This window comes from Andrena cerasifolii, chromosome 12, assembly GCF_050908995.1.
Source record: "Andrena cerasifolii isolate SP2316 chromosome 12, iyAndCera1_principal, whole genome shotgun sequence".
NCBI lineage: Eukaryota > Metazoa > Arthropoda > Insecta > Hymenoptera > Andrenidae > Andrena > Andrena cerasifolii.
This window is the reverse complement of record NC_135129.1, coordinates 8,551,054-8,570,826: the sequence shown is the minus strand read 5'-3', so window position 1 is coordinate 8,570,826 and position 19,773 is coordinate 8,551,054. Positions and strand designations below refer to the sequence as shown.

Here is a 19,773-nt window from a genome sequence, read left to right as displayed (position 1 = left end):
TCTATCGCCACTAACAGGCGCGATTCTTGCTCCACGATCACATCCCTTACTTTGGAACAGGACTAGCATACGCGTGGGCGAAATCAGGCGAAATATATCGCTCTAACTGTTTAGACAGGGTTGCTTCTATTTAGTCCTGGCGCCTATATGCGACACACATAACTTCACGACCAACCAATAAGAATGCCTGATTCGGTTCACCTATCAAAGGCGTACCTTTTGTCACGTGACGCTAAATTCAAACCGCGAAAACTTTAGTACGCAGTTCGCGGTTTCCGAAGGGTAGGCCGATCATCAAGGGCCCTCGAAGAATTGCTTAAATCTGTAGTAAATCAGTAGTGAAGCTCTTTCGAAAGTGCTCAGTTTTATTTAGTGCGTAGAGACGCGACGTGTGATTCGCGCTTTGTATCGTGTTAACGTGGCGCCATGGTCGTCGAGGGAGAAGAGCTGATGTCTATCGTTTATCGCAGTCCTGTCAACGTGCTAACATGGCGTCTGCGTCGGTAGGTGAACATTACAACCTATTCGAGCCGTAAAAGTCGACGCCAAGTTCATTTCATTGTACCTTTAACGTATCGGTTCGTTGGGAAACGCAGTAAGAAACGTAGTTTGTTAATACGCAGCAAGCTAAGCTTATTGCTCTTGCCATTTCGGAAGAATCGTTATTGACGTTGGTTCGTGAATTTCCGTACGTATATTGGGGACCTATGAACATTCAAGTCGGCGTCGTTAACCACTGTATTCAAACACATTTAATCGTACTTTCCTGTACGAATTCACGTATTCGCGTTTGGTTACACACTGTCTGTACATAAATCGTAATGTTAGGACGGCGAGACGGACATATGGGGTGTTTCAGAAGCATAGGTAGAAATCTAACTGCTTGCTGACTCAGGTTTATCGTGACATCGTAGTTCTGGAACATCCTGTATAGCCCTCGTTTTGGCACCGTATAAATGTTGGACGATTTCGTTGCTAGGTCCCTTTGCTAATGGATGACGATACAATTGCTTTTGGCGAGGAGGATGAGACGGGCCAAAATAACAAGCTCAAGTATATAGACTATAAGATAGTTGTATAAGTAGCAAGGTCTATGTAGTTTAGGTTTAATGTTCACGAAATATTGCATTTTTATAGACACCCGTACGTCACCATGTTTCATTTAGGCTTCAGAGTGGCGGCGATAGTAGTTTATATGTTGTGTGGGTGGTTCTCAAATAGTTTTATTGCTAGTTTTGTAACTGTGGTATTACTTCTATCGATGGACTTTTGGACAGTTAAAAATATTACTGGAAGGTTGATGGTCGGCCTTAGATGGTGGAATTACGTGGACGATAATGGCAAAAGTCATTGGGTATTTGAATCGAAGAAGGTTTGTTCAACTCTCGTTCGTAAATCCATTTCCCGAGTTGCTACCATTGCGCCATCAGTTTCCAAGATATCTTGCGTACCTCGGTTTTCTTACATTCTGATAGATTGATTTCACTTGTCAGAGCTGCTCAAGGCTTACCAGTTTTCACATTTTAAGGTATCGACGTAAGAACGTCTAGCTATTAAGGGGTCATTCTGGTAATCACGCCGCAAAATTCGGCAACTTCAGGCTTTTTTCTCTCAGTGAATACAATGAATAACAATGTCAAACTTTTCTTTCATTTATTAAGCTACTTGTAATGTATACGGAAAAATTTTTTAAATACACTTTTAATTGTGTTCTTTCAATGTTATCTGAAGTTCAAAATCGAGTCTTTGAAAAGAAATACTTCCCTGGCGAGAGTGATTTCAGCTCAAAGACTCCTCTGAAACAAAAAAACCAAGCTGATTCTTAATCATTATGAGTACTGCTATCACAGGTGCCAGAATTAGCCACATAAGTCAAAATTTAACAAAATTGCGCCCATTCAAACTTCAAGTAAGAATGGAAAATTTGGAAAATTGAAATTTGAATGCACGCAATTTTGTTAAATTTTGACTTATGTGGCTAATTCCGGCACCTGCGATAGCAGTACTCATAATGATTAAGAATCAGCTTGGTTTTTTTGTTTCAGATGAGTCTTTGAGCTGAAATCACTCCCGCCAGGGAAGTATTTCTTTTCAAAGACTCGATTTTGAACTTCAGATAACATTGAAAGAACACAATTAAAAGTGTATGTAAAAAATTGTTCCGTACACATTACAAGTAGCTTAATAAATGAAAGAAAAGTTTGACATTGTTATTCATTGTATTCACTGAGATAAAAAAGCCTGAATGTTGCCAAATTTTGCGGCGTGATTACCAGAATGACCCCTTAAGCAGAAGAAACTCAGTGTTCTCGGTACAAAGACTCTGGAAAGGAGTGTAATTACATGTTATATTATACAAGGTCTATTATGTACCCTGTGTTTCAGGGTATTCAACAGAATCGCATTAATGCAACGGAAGCTCGTATTTTCTGGTTAGCCATAATACTCTGTCAAATTCTGTGGTCTGTATTTTTTATGCTAGCTCTGTTTGGGTTAAAATTTAAGTGGTTGCTACTTGTGTGCATCGCGCTTGTTTTAAACGGAGCGAACTTGTACGGATATGTAAAATGCAAAATGGGAAAGGATCAGAATATCTCTGCAGCTACGGGCGAATTTTTGAGGAAGCAAGTCATTCAAAATGTTTGTAGAGCAATTTAGAGAATTGTTTCTATACATTCCTGGACACTGGGGAGTTTATAATCGTCGTCTTGTCCTAGGTTGCGTCGATGATGACTAGGACTCCTCCAACGAATAATCCGAGCGAACCAACTAACGTGATATAGGAGTGACAAATTTTCTTGCGGCGATATTATATAATATGGTGGAAAATAAAAGTCTGTACATAATACGAAGGATTATCGTATACATCCTAATGGAATAATTAATAAAGCTACTATCAAAGATACGTACTTATCTTTGTCTTTTCCAGGTTTGCCCAAATTTAATCAGGGACAAGAGAGATAGTAAGATTACGTTAGTTATTAGTTTATTGATGCCACAAGGCAATACATAATGTACACGTTATTTCTCCTCGTCAACAGACTTCCTATTACACAATATTTAATTTGTATAGGTGTTAATTAGTAACATTGCATTTATCATACTCACTTCAGCCTGTTGTATTCTTTCTGGCAAGAAAGTATCACAAAATAATTTCCCATTCTTTCAACGATATTTAGTATCTGACTTATTCTCTGTCTTTTTAATTCACATTCTTCTCGGAATTAGTGACTGTAATTACGTACTGTCTGATCCGAGTGGATGAATTCGAGGTGTTTTCACGTACAGTAAGAAACTCGCCGTGATATTGCACGGAGCATCGTTCGTGGCCGATTGTATTTTGTTACGTTATTAAAAGTTGCTCCGAAAGCGCGAGTTTTATGCTTTTACGAAGAAGAATACAACAAACCACATATTGCTATACATTTTGGGGATATAAAAAAATTATAAACACTAACAATAGACACGCAGCTAAAGTACAACATATACGCAAAAATTTTGGAATGATACAAAAAAACGTAACGACATTACGTTCGGTATCTTATAAATATATGAATATCGTGGACTTCATTGTATCGGTATATTCATACCAACTTATAACTAGTAATATGTTTATACAGTCATTTAATTTCGTTTCTCGTAACGTATGGTATTCTCAGTTTGGAACTTTAAACACCAAGTTGATGACCATGTTGGTCTTACCGCACCCGATGCAGCGTTACAGTTTTCTTGTCAGACGTTAAAATATATATCGATTAGAATTGAATGTTAAAATAAGTAACATCGGAAAGGTAATAACGTTCCGAAGATTATCGTTGCAACGACTTCTCGAAATTTCTCTCGTCTTTTTCCTTTGAATACTGTAAGACTCGTACGAACAAAATCGCCTGAATAGAAACCTCGCGAACTACATACCTCTTTTTGTCGTTTTAGCAAGAAGTTCGACGATATATAAACTAAATTTGTTGCGCGTGGACTTTTTAATAAATAATTACTTGGTGATATGAATGCATTATCGTTTCAAGGACTATCTTTCCTGATGAACGTCAATTTATTTATTTTATTATACCAATTCGTACTTTTTAACAGTAGCTGCATTTGATTTATGAAAAAAAAACAACAGTCGTTTCGCGTTTCTTCATTGTCAAAGTAACAATATTACATCTATGTTCTGACAGAAGCACACTATGTCACTCGGATAATCGAGACATAAACATGAAGAGGGAAACGATAAAGTAATGTACACGTAAATTAATCGAGTCAATAGTATAAAAAAAACAATTACAAAAATAAAGTAACTATTTCGAGAGTAACTTCCGTGCTCGCACCAAAGGTCAGTTTTGTTTGAAAGAACACTCGGGTATCGATTTCGGTGACGTATCCGTAATTGAAAATCGTAAAAAATGACCGCGAAAGAATTTGGGTCGCGTATTGTACATTATTAATACGTGGAGCAGCAACGAACGGGAAAAGTAAAATAGTGCCAGGTAGTTTGCGTAGAGAATGAGGGAGACACGACTGATCGAACAGTTTACCTTTCGATCACGCTCGAGCAATTTAAGTACTTTTACAAGTACCGAAAATACCTAGTAATTAGATGAGACGCAATGGCTTTCAGTCTTACAACGTGAAATAAAGGGACACACGAGATGAAAATAAATGCACATTCTGAAATAAGGCGGTACGTATCTAGCGTTTAATGTAAATCTCATGTAAAAAATTACGTGTGCACGTATGCTCGTGTAAGAAAAACGCGTAAGAAAGTTGAAAAAGAGCATATCAAATAATGCGTTGAAAAATGAGAAGCGTTAAAAATGAAAGATTTGTCATGAATATGTAACAATGAGTCTTTCCGGATAAAGCATATCAATCCCGGTAGTCTGGAAAATATCCACAGCTGTTTTCCTAATGCTTACTCTCTTCATTAATGATATTTATAATAATATATATCTATATATATATATTATTTATCATCTTATTTATATATATATATATTTATATTTATATAATGTTGCTAATGACAGACGGTGCATGTATGTACACTTAGTCACAATTCCTGACCCTCGAACCACTTTTAAATGAAGAGATGTTAGAACGCTCGATTTAATAATTCGGTAATTAGAAATGGAATTTAAAGAAAAAAGTAATACTGATTCGTTTCAATGTTTATACGCATAAAGTTCGTAGATTCTTGTACGAGTAAATGATCAAAGCCAAAACAATGCCAGAAACCAAAAAATGATCCTTTCCTTATAGGAGAGTAATACATTCATTATCGTATATATAGTTAGATATTTTATTAAATAGAATTTCACGCTCTACCATATCGAACAGCGATAGAACGACTCTATACCGAACGGTACGATGAAGATTTTGAAATATAGAAGTTATATAAACGAGCGCATGCTTTATTGTCCTCATAGACTACGAGCTTCGTAACTCTTTGAATTACAATTAATATACGTGGAAAGTTCCTATGGTTATCAAAAAGGATATACCGCTTGGGATCGATTGCATCGTTAAGGTTCGTCTTTGGCATTGCTCTGGTGTCTCGGTGCTGGGGATAATGCCAGCAGCTACATACAAGTTTCGCTGATTCTAAGGGCTTTAGATACTCCGATTATAATCTATGCTCCTGACAAATTACATTAGAAACAAGTTTAATCTCCGACACGAAGCAACTCAGCTTGAGCGTAAACCGAGCCAGGAATGATCCAAGTTGGGGACAAACTGTTCGTTCGTGTAGGTATGTATCTGGGAAAATCGTAAAAGTAGTCGAGGTAGAAGCCTACAATGGAACTTTGTACACGAGGGCATCGAGGGCTCGGGGGAACAGTACGCAAATCCGACATACAGTGCTTCTAGTTAAATTAGTTCTCATAGAAACCCGCACAACTCTTTTGTGCATTTTAATTGAATATAGGCACCGTTTCCTTTCACTCTTCCTTCATTCAATCCATTTGTTTTTCTTCGTTTTTCCTTCTAATGGCATCGCTTATACGCTAATCTTAGAACAATCGCTTACGATCTACTTAAAATTACAGTAGGTAATGAGAAGATCCCTATCGTGCGTAATGGGCTCAGCATGAATAATTGTCGATTTGGCAGTATGGTAATTTTCTTGTCAGTGAGCGGAAATTTACGTCTCGCTGTTTTCTCAACATTTGCTACGGAGATCCTTGCAATTTCTCTATCTTCGATATCGTTTGCTGCATCGATAAGTACTTTAAGAACGTGCCACTGTCGGTTTTCCATTTTTATTCCTGACGAAGCACACTGCGCGCGTATCCGCTCGCTGTCAGACGTTACGTTTCCCACAAATATGGAAGCACTTTTCATCAAACGAATAGGAAAGTTTGAACTTTTTTTCGTATGTGTTTGTTTCTTCGTGTGTTTGTGTGTGCGTGCATGAGAGTATGTATGTGTGTTTGTGTGTCTGTCTTTTTCTTTCATAATATCGCACGATATCGCGCGTTAATAAATCGACTGCGAGGCACACGATCGCAAGAATAACCCTCGTCAGTTCGTCTTAAGTTAAAATTAAGCAACCATAGTTTTCGAGGAAGCCGGTAAAGGGCATAATCGCGGGATGTTTCAGATGATCGCGAGTTGGATATGTTTTTAATCATCGAACCCTGGGTCGTTCAAACGATATTTTCAATGTTTCTTCTCGATTAGAAAATCAGTCTCCCTCCGACTTTAACATGGCGACTTTCAGCTCGAAAACGCGCAAGTTGCTCTTGTCCCTTGTGTTTTGCTCATCTTTCTTTTGCGCCTTGTAACCGGTAAAATAAACTTCCGGAGAGAATTAAGTTTCTATAGATATGATTGTTTCTACGAATACGAGAGCCGTACGTTCTAAACGGCGCGGCAGTCTTGTCCGGCGATTTACTCGCCGAATTGTTTTCGATAAAATTGAGTTTAGCACTTACGATGCCGTCGAAAATTGAAGTCTTCCGCATACTTGAGATTGCTGCAACACCATTGACTAAGATACTTGGCTGCTACGTTAGTTGCCCAAGAAGTTAGTAATTTATCGCCTTTCTACTCTATTTTGTCCTTGAAAGGTACGAGTATAGTACATCATGCCCAGAATCGTGGTATAACCTACACATCTTCTTTATCTTGCATAGTTGTCGAGCAGTTCATTGTACTAGACGCGTCGCACTTTTGCCCGCTCTCCGACGTCTCTCCCGTTTCTTTGTCGATCCCTTCTGTCCCTGGTGGAATCCCTTTCCTCGCGGGTATCGGGTTGTCAGTTGGCATAATGATCGAAAGAGCCCAGGTATTCCAAACTGGCGCGATAACAAAACTGGTATTGGTCCTAGAGAAGCAGAAACATTTTTTTAATTAATTTTCATAGAAAAAGTTTTTATAGACACACAATTCCCATGGAATTAAACTGACCTCAGTTTGAACCATAGCTGGGCGTTGCGTCCGTAATATTCTGACTGTTTGGAAGATATCAACCACCCCCTCGTACTGCATGCGTTCCAATACGATGCTGAGGGTGATAAAAACTCCGGTTCTTCCGACACCCGCGCTACAGTGCACGGTTATCGGCCCCTCCTGGCCGAATTGCTCTTTCGTTTTGTGTACCTGTCCGATAAAGTCGATGAATCCGTCGCCAGATTTCGGAACGCCCTGTTCCGGCCAGTCGATAAACTGGAACTGTCTGACTGTGCGACTCGCCCCGTCCCGGGCGTCCGTCACCTTGAATTCACGCAGTATGTATTGCGGCATGTTGTATTCCGCGATTGGATCAACAACAAAGCACTGGTAACGAATCGACCTGTCGGACGGCCAGTATTGATGGCACTTCTCCCTACCCATCTCCTTTAACTTCGTTAGCATGACAACGATCGTGGAATTATGCTCCCAGAGCATACGCCAAAAGTCGTCGGTGGTGTCGCAGAGAGGCCCCTGGGTGGCGATGTACGCACCTCGATATCGATACCCGTCGATTAGGCTGGCGTTTATGTAATCGGACCCTTCGATGTTTCGCTGAGGCTGCAGGCACACTCTGGTACACTCGTACGGCAGAATGTGCACCAGACGGTTTTTGTGCTTGTTGCAGGGAAGATTGGCCGATATGAATCGGGTCGAGTCCACTTTAATGTTGGACAGCTTCTTGAATTCCAGTTCCATGCCGGTTATGTTATCGATCTCCGGTTGCATCAGCTTCTGGATGTGGGAGTGCAAATTCCTGGCAGGCACCTCCATGTTACCGCAGATCACTGCCTCGTAAAGCGCGTCGTGGATGAATATGTACTGATCCTCGGTTTGGACCATGTAGTTCCTTTGTGCGCGTAGGCAAGTCACGTGGCCGTATATGTCGATCATTTTCTCGTGCTTGATTCTTTCGAGCATGGAATCTATGACTATGAAGCAGCCCGTTCTTCCCACACCGGCGCTACAGTGCACGATCAATGGCCCGCTATCCGGCGGATTCAGAGATCGAACTCTGCGCAGGAACTGCAAGAACGGAGCGGGATGTTCAGGCACACCGTGGTCCGGCCAGGCCGTGAATTGCAACTGTTTTATCTCGCGTCTCTCCGAGTATCCGGCCCGAGAAATCTGGAATGTTCTGATGCAGTAGGTGGCCAATTCTTGAACGTCGGTGATGGTCACTGTCATCAGACCATAAGTCTCGGACCCTCTGCTCGGCCAGTACTGATCACACTTTATTCTCGTCCTTTCCTCCAGTTTCGTCATCATCACGATGGTGCTCGACCTTAATTCCCAGCACATCCGCCAGAAGTCACCGAAAGTCTCCTGGAGTGGCCCTTGAGTGGCTACGTACGCGTTCTGTTTCCTATAACCGTCGCAATAGTTGGCGTTTATGTAGTCCGTGCCCGACATGCCGTCTATCGTCTGAAGAATCACTCTCGAATGATCGTAAGCGATCACGTTTGCGTAACGGTTCTTCGACGCGTTTACTTCCATATTCGAGTGGTCCCAAGTGAACTGTTGGCCGGGCTCTATCGATTCGTACTCCTGGCTGAATTTTAGATTGTCGTTCGCTTTTAGCCGCTCGATGTGATTTCCTAGCTCGCTGATGGGGATCGGCGGGTGAGAAATCATGCCGGGTGTCTGGAAATTCAAACGCCTCATTTCCACCGGATCGGAGGGCGCGTGATTCGAACTAATGTCAGCGGCCATTAACGGACGCGTTACTGCCGCTTGGTCGGGTGCTTTGCACGGCTGTCTTCGTCTGAAAAGATTATAGAACGCAACAATTAGAGGATTTCCTCTTGCAAGTCGACTTCTAGTACGTTCTTATCCTCATTATCATTATTATTAATAATTATAAAGATGGATGTAGGATATTCATAGCAGAGCGTTCTTCGGTGCAAGAGTAACGCATTCAAATTACTATAACTTCGCGCGCCTAGTGTTCCGAATTTATCCCGACTTGCAACGCAAGTACCGTCGTTACAATCGCGAATCCTTCCCCTTCGGAACGGCCGTTGAACCATGTCGATACGACTTCTCGTTGCCGAGATATCATCGTTTAAACTGAAGTGCTCTGTCTCGCACAATCGGACCTCTCGCTCACACGTTCCCACTGACCTAGTTTCGCTGGACAACCGTGTGCGTAGGTCAGTGACAGACGCTGAGTCAGCGTTCTTTTTCCTACTACAGGTCGCGCAAACGCATTTCCGGGGGAAAAAATGTAGGTCACGGACCACAGCACTCATTCATGATCTCGCGCTCTTCGGACGCTACACTTGAAAGCTTTATATCTCGACAACCATTCGAGATATCGACTTCGAATAAAATGTCACGTCAGACGCACACCGTCCTATATCATCTCAGCTGATATAATTCCCCGATTCTTTCGCCGATAAATTTTCTTACAATTTGGCGCGATACTCGCGAACGTTAAGAGACAGAGAATCCTACTTTCCATTGAATACGGGTATTTCTCTAGACTAGATGCATACTCACTTTTTAATGACAAACAGAAGCACGAGGAATACGCTGCCCATTAACGCGGCGATGATTGGGCCAACCACCCACACCATTCCCGGCTCCTGCCCGCTAGTAGTCACAGAAACTTCTGGGTTTCCATCCACTGGAATATTAGGATTAGGGCGGCGCGGCGGTTCACCCGGAGGTACTTCCCTCATGTCGAGCGACAGGTACTCGGAGAAGGGTGACGATGTGTACAAATGCTGTAACAAGAGTTTCGCGATAGGTGCTTGTGCTTTCGCGTTCCGTTGGTTGTATGTTTTCAAATTTCTAGCCTTACCTTTCTCGGCGTGTCGACCACGGCGCGCACGAAGATTCGATACCGTTTGTTCTTCTCGAGCTTCCGATTTTCATAACCCTCGTATATGTCGCCACTTCCCAAGTGGAACGTGTACGGAATATTCCTGTGCGGGAACTTGGCCGCGATGTAGGGTGCGTTTTCCCTTTCCTGCTTGGCACCCTTTCCCGTAATCATGTCCTCGGTCAATTCGTCCGGGTGCTTGTCGGCCGTTGGTTTGTCTTCAGGCACAACGATCAAGTAGTAGTGCGAGATTGGTCCGTATTCCTCGGAGGCCTGAGGCAATATCACTTGAATCTCCTCGCCGTTGGCCACGCCGTAAAAGTCCGGCTTCACCATAGGCTTAGGCGCCGCCATTTGTGTGGTGACAGTGATTTTAGCTGGTGGCCTGTATTGCCCGTCGCGCGGCACCGCGCTTACGTTTACGTTGTAAGTGGTGAACGGCTGGAGTTCGTTTATCGTGGTAGTCGTGACACTAGGGTCCAGCAGAATCTGTCTGCGAGGGACGATCTGCGTTTGCGTGATTCCCTGCGAGTCGACGAACTCCTTCACGGCGTCGAAGGATACTTTATAGTTCATTGGGTTCAGTCTTATAGGCGGTGTCCAGGAGAGGGTCATAGAATGGGTAGAGGAGTCCGGCGCTCTCAGGTTCAACGGCACGTCTTCTGGCTTCACTTTCACCGTTACCTTCTCGCTGAGCCTTCCCAGACCGCTCTTGTATCGCGCGGCAACCGTGATCGCGTACTGAGTGAACTTCTCCAAGTTAACGAGATCCGCGGATTCCGTAAGGCCGACAGTCTTCTGCTTCCACTCGTCCAGATCTTCTACGGCCGTTGTCGTGTAGAAGATTTGGTAACCGACGATCTTGCCACGATTAGGCACCGGCTCCCACCAAACTTCCACGCTCGTGTCCGAGGTAGCCACTGCTTTCACGGACATCGGCGCCCTGCCGATATCTTTCTCCGTTATGATTGTGATCTTCTCCGAGTAAGGTCCGCTACCTCGGGCCGTGTGCGCCCTTACGTGGAACACGTACTCCGTGTTTTCTTCCAGGTTGGTGAACACCGCCCTCGTCTTGGTGGTGTTTCTATCGATGGCCGTCGAGTGATCGTTCTTTTTATTGAACTGCACGTCGTAACCGATTATTTGACCGTTCCTGTGCTGCCGGATGGGTGTGTCCCACGTCACGCACACCGTATCGGGAGTTTGAAAGAAGTACGACAAATTGGTTGGCGGACCCGTGGGTTCTCCTTCAGGGCTGAACCAGTATCGCACCGTTTCCTGCCCGAACCCAATCTCGTTCTGCCCGGCAACCCTAAATTCGTAGTCTATCCCCCGCTCTTCTGCGATTTAGACGTAAGCCGGCCGACCGACCACAACATTCAGTTAACCGAGTACGTACATACAGCTATTCGAAAAATCAGCGAAACATTGCCAGGCATAAAATTCTAGCAGGCTTACCAAGATCGGTGATTTTGTAGGTATGCTGGCCAGTTCCTTGAATAAACTCTTCTTTAAGCGTTTGATTCTTAATTCCATACCGTATCCTATAGCCCAACAGATTGCCGAAGATTCGGGTCGGCTTCGACCAGTCCAGCTCGAGCACGTCAGGGTCTTTGGACAGAACTCTGAAAAGAATTTGCAGGCTTGTTAACGGGGCGAATAAGATCGTCGATCTCATCGGGAGCAAGGCTGCACGTACTTTACGTTGACCTGGGGTCTGTTGGGCACACCTCCCGGTGTTTTGATGTGAACTGGCGTCGACCGATCGCCGTCTCCCTTTCTGGTCAAAGCGGCTACTTGTATCGAATACTTGGTGTCTGGTTGCAAACCGGTAATATTCACTTCCAGCACACCGTTCTCGTTTACCTCGAGTCGGATCGGTTCGTTCAGGAGATCCTTCCCCTAAACATACAATTGTGATTAACTCCAAAGTACCTTGTGTCTGAGATCCCGTTATGGTGGGCTCTCTAGCTTCTTCGACTGACCTCCTCTCGTACTTCCTGTACGTGTACATGATAACCTCTTATCACGCCGTTCTGCTCTTTCGATTTCGGTGGCTTCCATTTCACGTGTATCGCGGTCGAGTTGATCGGCGTCAGTACGACATCTTGAGGATCTCCCGGCACTGGAACGCAACGCACAGTTAACATGTGCACTTCATGCTCGGCTTGCGGCACACTCACAATCGCACACTCAGGTATACGTAGTCACAATCGCGCATGAAGAGGGATCAAAATAACATCGTAATGAAACGTGAATACCTGTAAAACAAACGCGGAGATACAAGGTGAACTTAAGGAACTAAAGAACCAGAGACTGTCCGCGTCGTCTGTCCGGTGAATTGGCAAACGTGCCGAGGGTAATTAATTTTTATAAATGAAATCGTCAACTGAACGCGTCAACTGATGGCGTCCAAATGCTTGAGCTGAACGTGTAGTAACTGTCGGTAGATAATTCGTTGGTTTAATCGGAGAAAAAGTACGATAAACGAAAGCGTCGTGTAGCACTTAAACGGTTGAGTAAGAAGAAAGTAATGCCACAACGTATGACGAGAAACAGACGAGAGAAGATAAACGAATGAAAAATGGGTGTACAAGTAAAGATGAGTTAAAAGAAAGAGAAACGGAAAATATGTATGTAGGTACATGCCACCAATCACACACCGGCAAAACAACGTACAAACAATATTATGAGGTACGCAGCGCACCTCATGCTCTACGTCCCTACGGCACGATAATCCTCCATTTGAATACCAATAATGTATGTTTTTATTCTGCATTCGGTTTGAGAACGCGAATGTAGGGATACGCGTATAAATACGTGATCGAGATGCAAGAGCGCGGTTACGTTGGACGATAATGCTACGGCAATATTGGAGAGTCCATGACGAAACGAAGCAGTTTTATACACAGATAGATATATGTATATATGTGCGATCTACAATCATTGGTGCTGGGTGTGGATGAAAACTGTGCCAACAGAATCGTGCATTCGTGTCTTTCGATAAACGTGCAAGGGTAACAAAATGTATCTCCTGTATTTACAGTTACCCACATCGACGAACCGCATCGATAATCTGTCGCGAATGTGTCGCCACATCGTCTCTTTTCTATTTTCTATTCTCTATTCTATATTTTCTATTTTCGACAAGTTTTTTTTTTTTGTTTTTTGTTTCTTGCTTCTAAGTTGACCGCGGTGTCTTTTTGTCTCTGCTTCTCTCGCGCAGATTCTGATTGGCGATAGATGGTGTATCTCATGGACGGTCCAGTATCCGGCACCGGAAATCTTATATCGGCATTACACAGAACAATAAGAACCAAACTGCTGTAGGGGGGAAAGTAACTCCTACGGTCGTACGAGAAGAAAATAACTGCAACTGCTACGTAGTTAGTATCGCAAAAAGAAAAATGCGTTGCAAGGAGGGCACGGCAAAGAAAAGGCAAACGATCGTTTTACGCGGAGAAGTTTCGCCCGTGCTGCAGAGATCTCTGCTCCTCTATCGTCGCAGTTAAACGTAATTAATGTATCAATTATGCCCACAAGTTTCGCTATGCAGCGCAAAAAACAAACTTGGCGAGCGCGCAGTCGCGGAGCGTTACGTATGTGGTGCGCAAATGGCTTTCGTTCGGATCATAATTGCTTGCCGACCGCAGCAACAAAAACAGTGGGAAAAATTACATCTCCAAAATGGTCTCTCACAGAGAAAACAAAAACGATATGCGAAAGAGACGGTAAAAAGAAAAATATGTATAGAGAGAAAACGATTAAATAGGAAGAAAATTCATGGCACAACTCGAGACGAGCTAAGGGATACTCACTTTTTTCAGCTGCGCCCCAAAAGTCGCCAAAAAAGTGGGAAAAAAATTCGTAAAAATTCGTGTCAATTTCGCATGTATATTGAGTAAAATTATAAAATATTTAATATGTTTAGGCATATCAGTGGGTAGCATACTACTGATTGTTATCAACGTCAACATGGCCTCTTTTACAGCTATTATTTTTGCTTCGATTTAAAAAAAAATATATATATATATATAGGTATATATATTATGTCTCTGTTTCTTTGATAAAACACGCACACGCGCACTCGCTCATTGGTTCGTTCCCTCCCTTCCACGCGCTCGATTTCAATCGTATCCTCTGCTCTGTTCGTAATACTTTTTTATTCGCTCTGCCGAGATACGACGGTGGAGAAAGTTCTCTTCAGAATCGACCGTTAAATAGAAAAATATCGCTTGGTCCTCGGTTGCAGTTGGTCGCAGAGAGGCGGGAGATGTGAGAATATTTCATTTTTTTTTCATTTTTTTTTTTTTTTTGGCATGCGCAATCACTACTCCAAATATGAAATAACTAAAGGCTCATGTCCACCTGCCTCCTGCCGCCAAGAGAAAGACTTCTCGTTTCACTTCGTGTACTCGAAGCGATAGTTTCTTCTCCGAGCAAATAGATCCGAGAACGGGAGGGACAGAGAGATGAAAAAAAAGAGTACAAGATGCGTTCCGTTCTTTCCCTCGCGGCACGAGGCGTCGAGAGGAAAGACCTATGATAAAATGTCTACTGAAAAGAAAGCTAGGATGGAAAAACCATAAGATGTAAGAAGTGGGAAGTGGACTCGTGTGGCTCGGGACGTACGTATAAACCGACAGGATGTTCTTTGTATCGGCTACGTGTACGTTCTAAAGAGATGGACAGTCGTGGAGAAAAAGTACGCGATGGGGTATTTGTTCTGTTGCGTAAAAAATTCACGAGTAGAAGATAAGGATACAAGAGTTCGGTAAGGTGGACTGTATTCGGGGAAAAATTCTTCCTTCTTCTCTCGGCAACTCCAAAAAGTCACCCGCAAAAAATGTTAGCTCGATAAAAAATCCGTATTATTTTCTGGGGAAGGGCCTCTCTTTTTTTTTCCACAGAGACGGCCAGAGGGACGGCTTTTTCGAATACGGTAAAAATATATATCCGTCCCCCCTTTTGTTCCCTTTTGTTTTACTAGCAGCATCCACCCGCGCATTCACCCATGCAAAAATCACAAAATTCCCCGCAAAATACGCACGTAGATAGGTGACTGTGAAATGAAGTGTGTCGTTTAGACCGGTCGGCTCTAGAGTGCACGGCACGCGAAATAATCCGATTCTCGATCAGTTTTTTCCGTTGCTGGTTCTACCGGTGCAGCTGGCGGATCGAGTCGGATCGGATCGGATCGAAACGGATCGGGTCGGATCAGATCGAGTCGGAGGAAACTAGAAGGGAGGAAGAAACATGCGTTTGCGTGGAATTCGGAAACCTTGACTCGGCTTTCCGTAGAGAGAGAAAAAGAAAACAACGAAAACGGTGTGCGGGGAGGTTCGTTAATTCTTGAGATTCTCGACTTTAACCGCAAATCGTTAGAGAATTCATGTACAAACGTAAAGAATACATATACATACAGTGTAATAAAATCTGTCTAGATACCTAGGAGAATATGTAATAAGAATGAATACACGATAGAAGAATGAAATAGGTATACGTGACATATGGAAAGAACGTATTATACATGTCGAATAAAATAGTAATTCAATATCACAGATACGATTATTAACTTACAGAGGCAGAAGATGGAAAAATAGGTCGGTGTGTTACATGCAGAGAGCGAAGGTGCACGTATAGACAATATAGAGAAGGGCTGGTCTGGTGATATCATTCCAACGAGCTTGGTGAGTGTAAAAAATTAACGGAATCCCGTATTAATGATCGGTCGGTATTCGTTACGACCAGAGAGCGAGAGACCTCATACTACTTAGGGAATCTACCAGCGCATTAACCTATTTTCCCATCGGCGGATTCGCTTACCCCGAATCATTTTAGCAGAAATTCCTGTTCGCGAAATATGTCGAATAGATTTAGTTAACCTTCCCCAATGCAAACGAAATTCATCGATATCATATCGCTACCCTACTCTCTCTTTCTCTCTCTCTCTCTCTCTCTTTTTCTCCTTCTCTTTCTCTCACTCTTTCTCTCTCTCTCTCTCTCTCTCACTCTCTCTCTCTCTTCGTTTCTTCCCCCCTCCTCTCTCTCTCTGGACTAAAATCGAAATACCTTTGCTTTTGCCACGGACTCGTGGTTATCGAACAAACGGATAGAGATAATGAAGAAGATTGCATGGATATTGGTATTCAAATGTTTCAAAGTATACGTCGGACGGCATATGTTCCCACGTTCGCGACAAGATTTCGTTACTCGTTTAGCCGATTGAGTTCGCGCTAAGAATACGTTCGACCGAAGTATTCGCGACCGTCGACCCGATTCCTCGAACATGAATCCCTGCCACTTAGTTTTCTCGTGTTCCCACGTTTCCTCGCGCGTCCCCTTTACTCTTGCATACGGTGTACTCTTTTATGCACTCTCTCACGCATTCACGCACGCGCCAATTCCCGCGGCGATCTCGGGACCGGTGTCCACGAATCCCTAGGCGAAACGAAGCTCCCCTCCCGAGCATCGGAGGGCATTCTTTTGGCCGCTGGTTCGAACGTCCAGCGGAAACAGCGGAGAGCAAGGACTCGAGATCACCGCGAGATGGCGCGGACAAGATTGCACGACAATCGACAGAGGGGGGGTGCTTTTCGAGGGTGCTTTCGGTGCTGGTGCTCGGCACGATATACCGCATCGACTACGACAATTGATATTTAAACACGTGTATAGAGATTGCTGCATGTACTGTGAAATGCGGTGCTCTTGATACGAACGTCGAACGAGTAAATATACGTATGTCGGGTGCGCATATAGTCGCTCGCGCGCGTACGCACGAGTCGGCTTCGTAGATACGCGCGCACACACACTCACCCACGCACACGACCTACGTGCATGCGTGCACGCGTGTGCTTTTAGGCTGCCGGCTGTTTACTCGACTAAGCGAAGGGTGCTTTTCAAATAGTGCGTGGTGGTGTAACATTCTACTGGTAGGTATACTGCGGAGGCGGTGCGTCTGCGTGTGGTTCTGTGCGTAGGTGCGTAAATACGTGTCCTCCACCTCCTTCTCCTCCTCCTCCTCCTCCTCCTCCATCACCACCTTCCAACACCTATCATCACCTCTTACCGTGCGCAACACGCGTGTGCGACTGTACATGCGTGCGTGGTGGGTGCGAGATAGAAAACGGTGCCCGAGTGATAAGTAACAGTTTTACCGGTGCCCGTGCACATACTCATGGTACTGGTGTAACAGAAATACGTATCGGTAATACCTTTGGAATAATATAATCAGAGTAGAGTAGAGTGGTGGTGGTAATAGCGGCGACAATTACAATAACGAACGACATTTGTACGTGTACACGACGGTGAACTTTTAGTGCTTGACAATGTGCGAGCTTACACGGCAGGGTGCTTTCAGCAGTGCTTTTTATCGTCCCGCCTCGCTTTGCCGAGTCTGCTTTGAGGGGGTTGATGGCTGGATCAGTCGGTCGGTCGGTCGGTCGGTTCGTAAACGAGACAATGCGTGGAAGGAAGCGGGCGTTGAGGGGGTGCTGGTGAAACGAAAGAGGAATCCCTGGGTGTTCCCCGTGGTGGCGCCGAGTGGAAAAGGTTCGAGGGAACGTCGTTAGCGACGCGCCTGTACGACTTTTAACGCGACAATGACGCCTCCGCCACAATGCTCCTCGCAACAAATGATTCCGATTCCGATTCCGTCGCTTCTACCAAGGTGTTCGATTATTTTTTTTCGAGACAAAAGACCCGCCCCGCCGCCGCGCCGCTGCTCTCTTCTCACTTTCGCCCCGATGAAACCACCGTCCGCTGTCGTACGACGCGTCGCGCTAGCACCGAGAGAGAGAACATCCGCGACGGGAACGCGTTCTCTCGGGGCTCGTTTGTCTTCTGTTCTTTTGATTTCGAGGCTTAAGGGATTAGTCGACAGTGGCGATGACGGTTAGTGTGGCTTGAAAAACTTGTACCATGCAGGCGGTGGCATGGTACCGTTTGCCGGTACCATTTGGGAAAGGGGTAAGGAGCGGGTCGAAACGAAAAGCAAAATTTCCTCATGCATCGGCATGCCATTCATTGGATGTCGAAAGGAGCGGTGGTTGATAGTCGGGAGTGTGCGGCTGTGCAGACTCGGCGTAGCTCGGCGGCTTTCTTTACGGTGGCGAGGATATTCGTTTCGGGACGGAGTTGTCGGGGCTCAGGCACGGGGGCTGGATTCGAGACGATAATCTCCGGGAAGAAGATGGGTGAAATGGAGGAGTTGTTAAACAAACAAAGGCATGCTCTAAACATGTGCAAACAATAGGTAGAACTAAATCTTAACTAAAGACAGAAGAGCCTTATATATCAGAGATATAGAAATGTATATACATATATACGATGTGTAATGTATATATATATATGTATATATGTATATAGTGAAAAAAGTGCGTTATATATATATTTTTTGTGTGTGATACATACGCTATAGTTTTTATATATATACGTAAGCATTTCAACGACAAGCTGCCGCCCCCGTACACAGTGATTATTTCCAACCGATATAAATTGCTCCGCGACCCGTCGGCTACTTGTAATTTTCCGCGACAGCACCGCGTCAACGGCTGTTTCTCATAGGACACGCAGATGTCTGCGGGGAACGCCGAGAGATGGAAATAATACTGAGATGAGATCGGGACGGTCAGCTTGGTCTCTATCTTCATAACACGTGGCAAGAGTGAGTCAACGAACTAAAGAGAGAAACGAAACATCTTTACTGACGTAACCACGGTAACCACCAGAAAGAACATTGAGTGTAACGAGTACATATCATTAGACAGTGGATATAATACGAGTTAGTGCGAATAAATCTTAAAAACTAGCTGTTCAAAACCTGGATCATCCTCCTGCAAATGCTTTAAGGAAAGACAAAAACACGTGAATAAGTATATAATTAAGTATTAGGCAGCGTGTTAAAATGAGTATCCAAGTTTAAAAATTGGGGCTGGGGTTTAGGGGTAAAAAAACCAACGGCAACGAACAAAGGGATAGTTGCGATTAGGCCCTGTAAAAATAGTTAGAAAACACGTCTTTCTTTCCTTTCTTTTCTTTTCTCTTTTTCGTTTTCTTTTTGGGGGGAGGGGCAAACGTAGCTGAGCTCAAAAATTGGTTATCAGCTTCTGAAAAATCCGTGGCTGCGTGCACCTGGAAAAAATTTCTGAGGCACACTAATGTGGGGGGCGGGGGCGGGGTTTGGGGGTGCGAAGGGGGTTGGGTGGGTGTGGGGTTTAGAGGGCTCCGGGGCCTCTGGGTGTACAGAATAATCCGTGGAGATTTGTTGTCGCAAAAATCCCAAAAATATAAAATCTCGCCAGCCAAAAAAGTAGGGCCAACATGGTTTCGCGTCTCGTCGCGTAGGTGCCGCGTACCGCCCGAAAAATGGGGAATCGAGGGGTTGTGCCAGAAAAACGATAGGAGAGCGATGGACCAGCTTTAAAGGAGAGACACGAAAAAAGTTGTGCGCGCTCAAAAGTTACGTTCGCGCAACAGAAAAAATCAACCATTCTTTT

General features: G+C 44.1%; 2 protein-coding genes across 12 annotated transcripts in view; one reads left to right on the top strand and one right to left on the bottom strand.

The window, feature by feature from the left end:
- Positions 1 to 316: 316 nt before the first annotated feature.
- LOC143375176 (putative Golgi apparatus membrane protein-like protein CG5021) lies at positions 317 to 2,905 on the top strand. 5 transcript variants are annotated; one of them, XM_076824031.1, is made up of 5 exons: positions 356 to 503; positions 980 to 1,053; positions 1,138 to 1,372; positions 2,398 to 2,640; positions 2,718 to 2,905. In XM_076824031.1, the coding sequence occupies exons 1-5, from the start codon at positions 489 to 491 to the stop codon at positions 2,781 to 2,783; spliced, it is 633 nt and encodes a 210-aa protein (XP_076680146.1). In that variant the 5' UTR covers positions 356 to 488; the 3' UTR covers positions 2,784 to 2,905. The 5 variants fall into 5 exon arrangements, with proteins under 5 accessions (XP_076680145.1, XP_076680146.1, XP_076680144.1 ...); XM_076824029.1 differs by having other exon boundaries at positions 2,386 to 2,640; XM_076824032.1 differs by having other exon boundaries at positions 472 to 688; positions 2,386 to 2,640.
- A 64-nt stretch (positions 2,906 to 2,969) lies between these two features.
- Positions 2,970 to 19,773, bottom strand: part of Lar (tyrosine-protein phosphatase Lar) — a 219,864-nt gene continuing 203,060 nt past the window's right edge. For all 7 annotated transcript variants that reach the window (XM_076823994.1, XM_076823999.1, XM_076823997.1 and 4 more), the window contains 7 exons: positions 12,262 to 12,401; positions 11,976 to 12,178; positions 11,735 to 11,901; positions 10,256 to 11,616; positions 9,952 to 10,178; positions 7,408 to 9,214; positions 2,970 to 7,324 (listed from right to left, as the gene is read on the bottom strand). In XM_076823994.1, the coding sequence (XP_076680109.1) occupies positions 7,256 to 7,324; positions 7,408 to 9,214; positions 9,952 to 10,178; positions 10,256 to 11,616; positions 11,735 to 11,901; positions 11,976 to 12,178; positions 12,262 to 12,401 (3,974 nt within the window). In that variant the 3' untranslated portion in view covers positions 2,970 to 7,255. The remainder of the gene's footprint in view (positions 7,325 to 7,407; positions 9,215 to 9,951; positions 10,179 to 10,255; positions 11,617 to 11,734; positions 11,902 to 11,975; positions 12,179 to 12,261; positions 12,402 to 19,773) is intronic.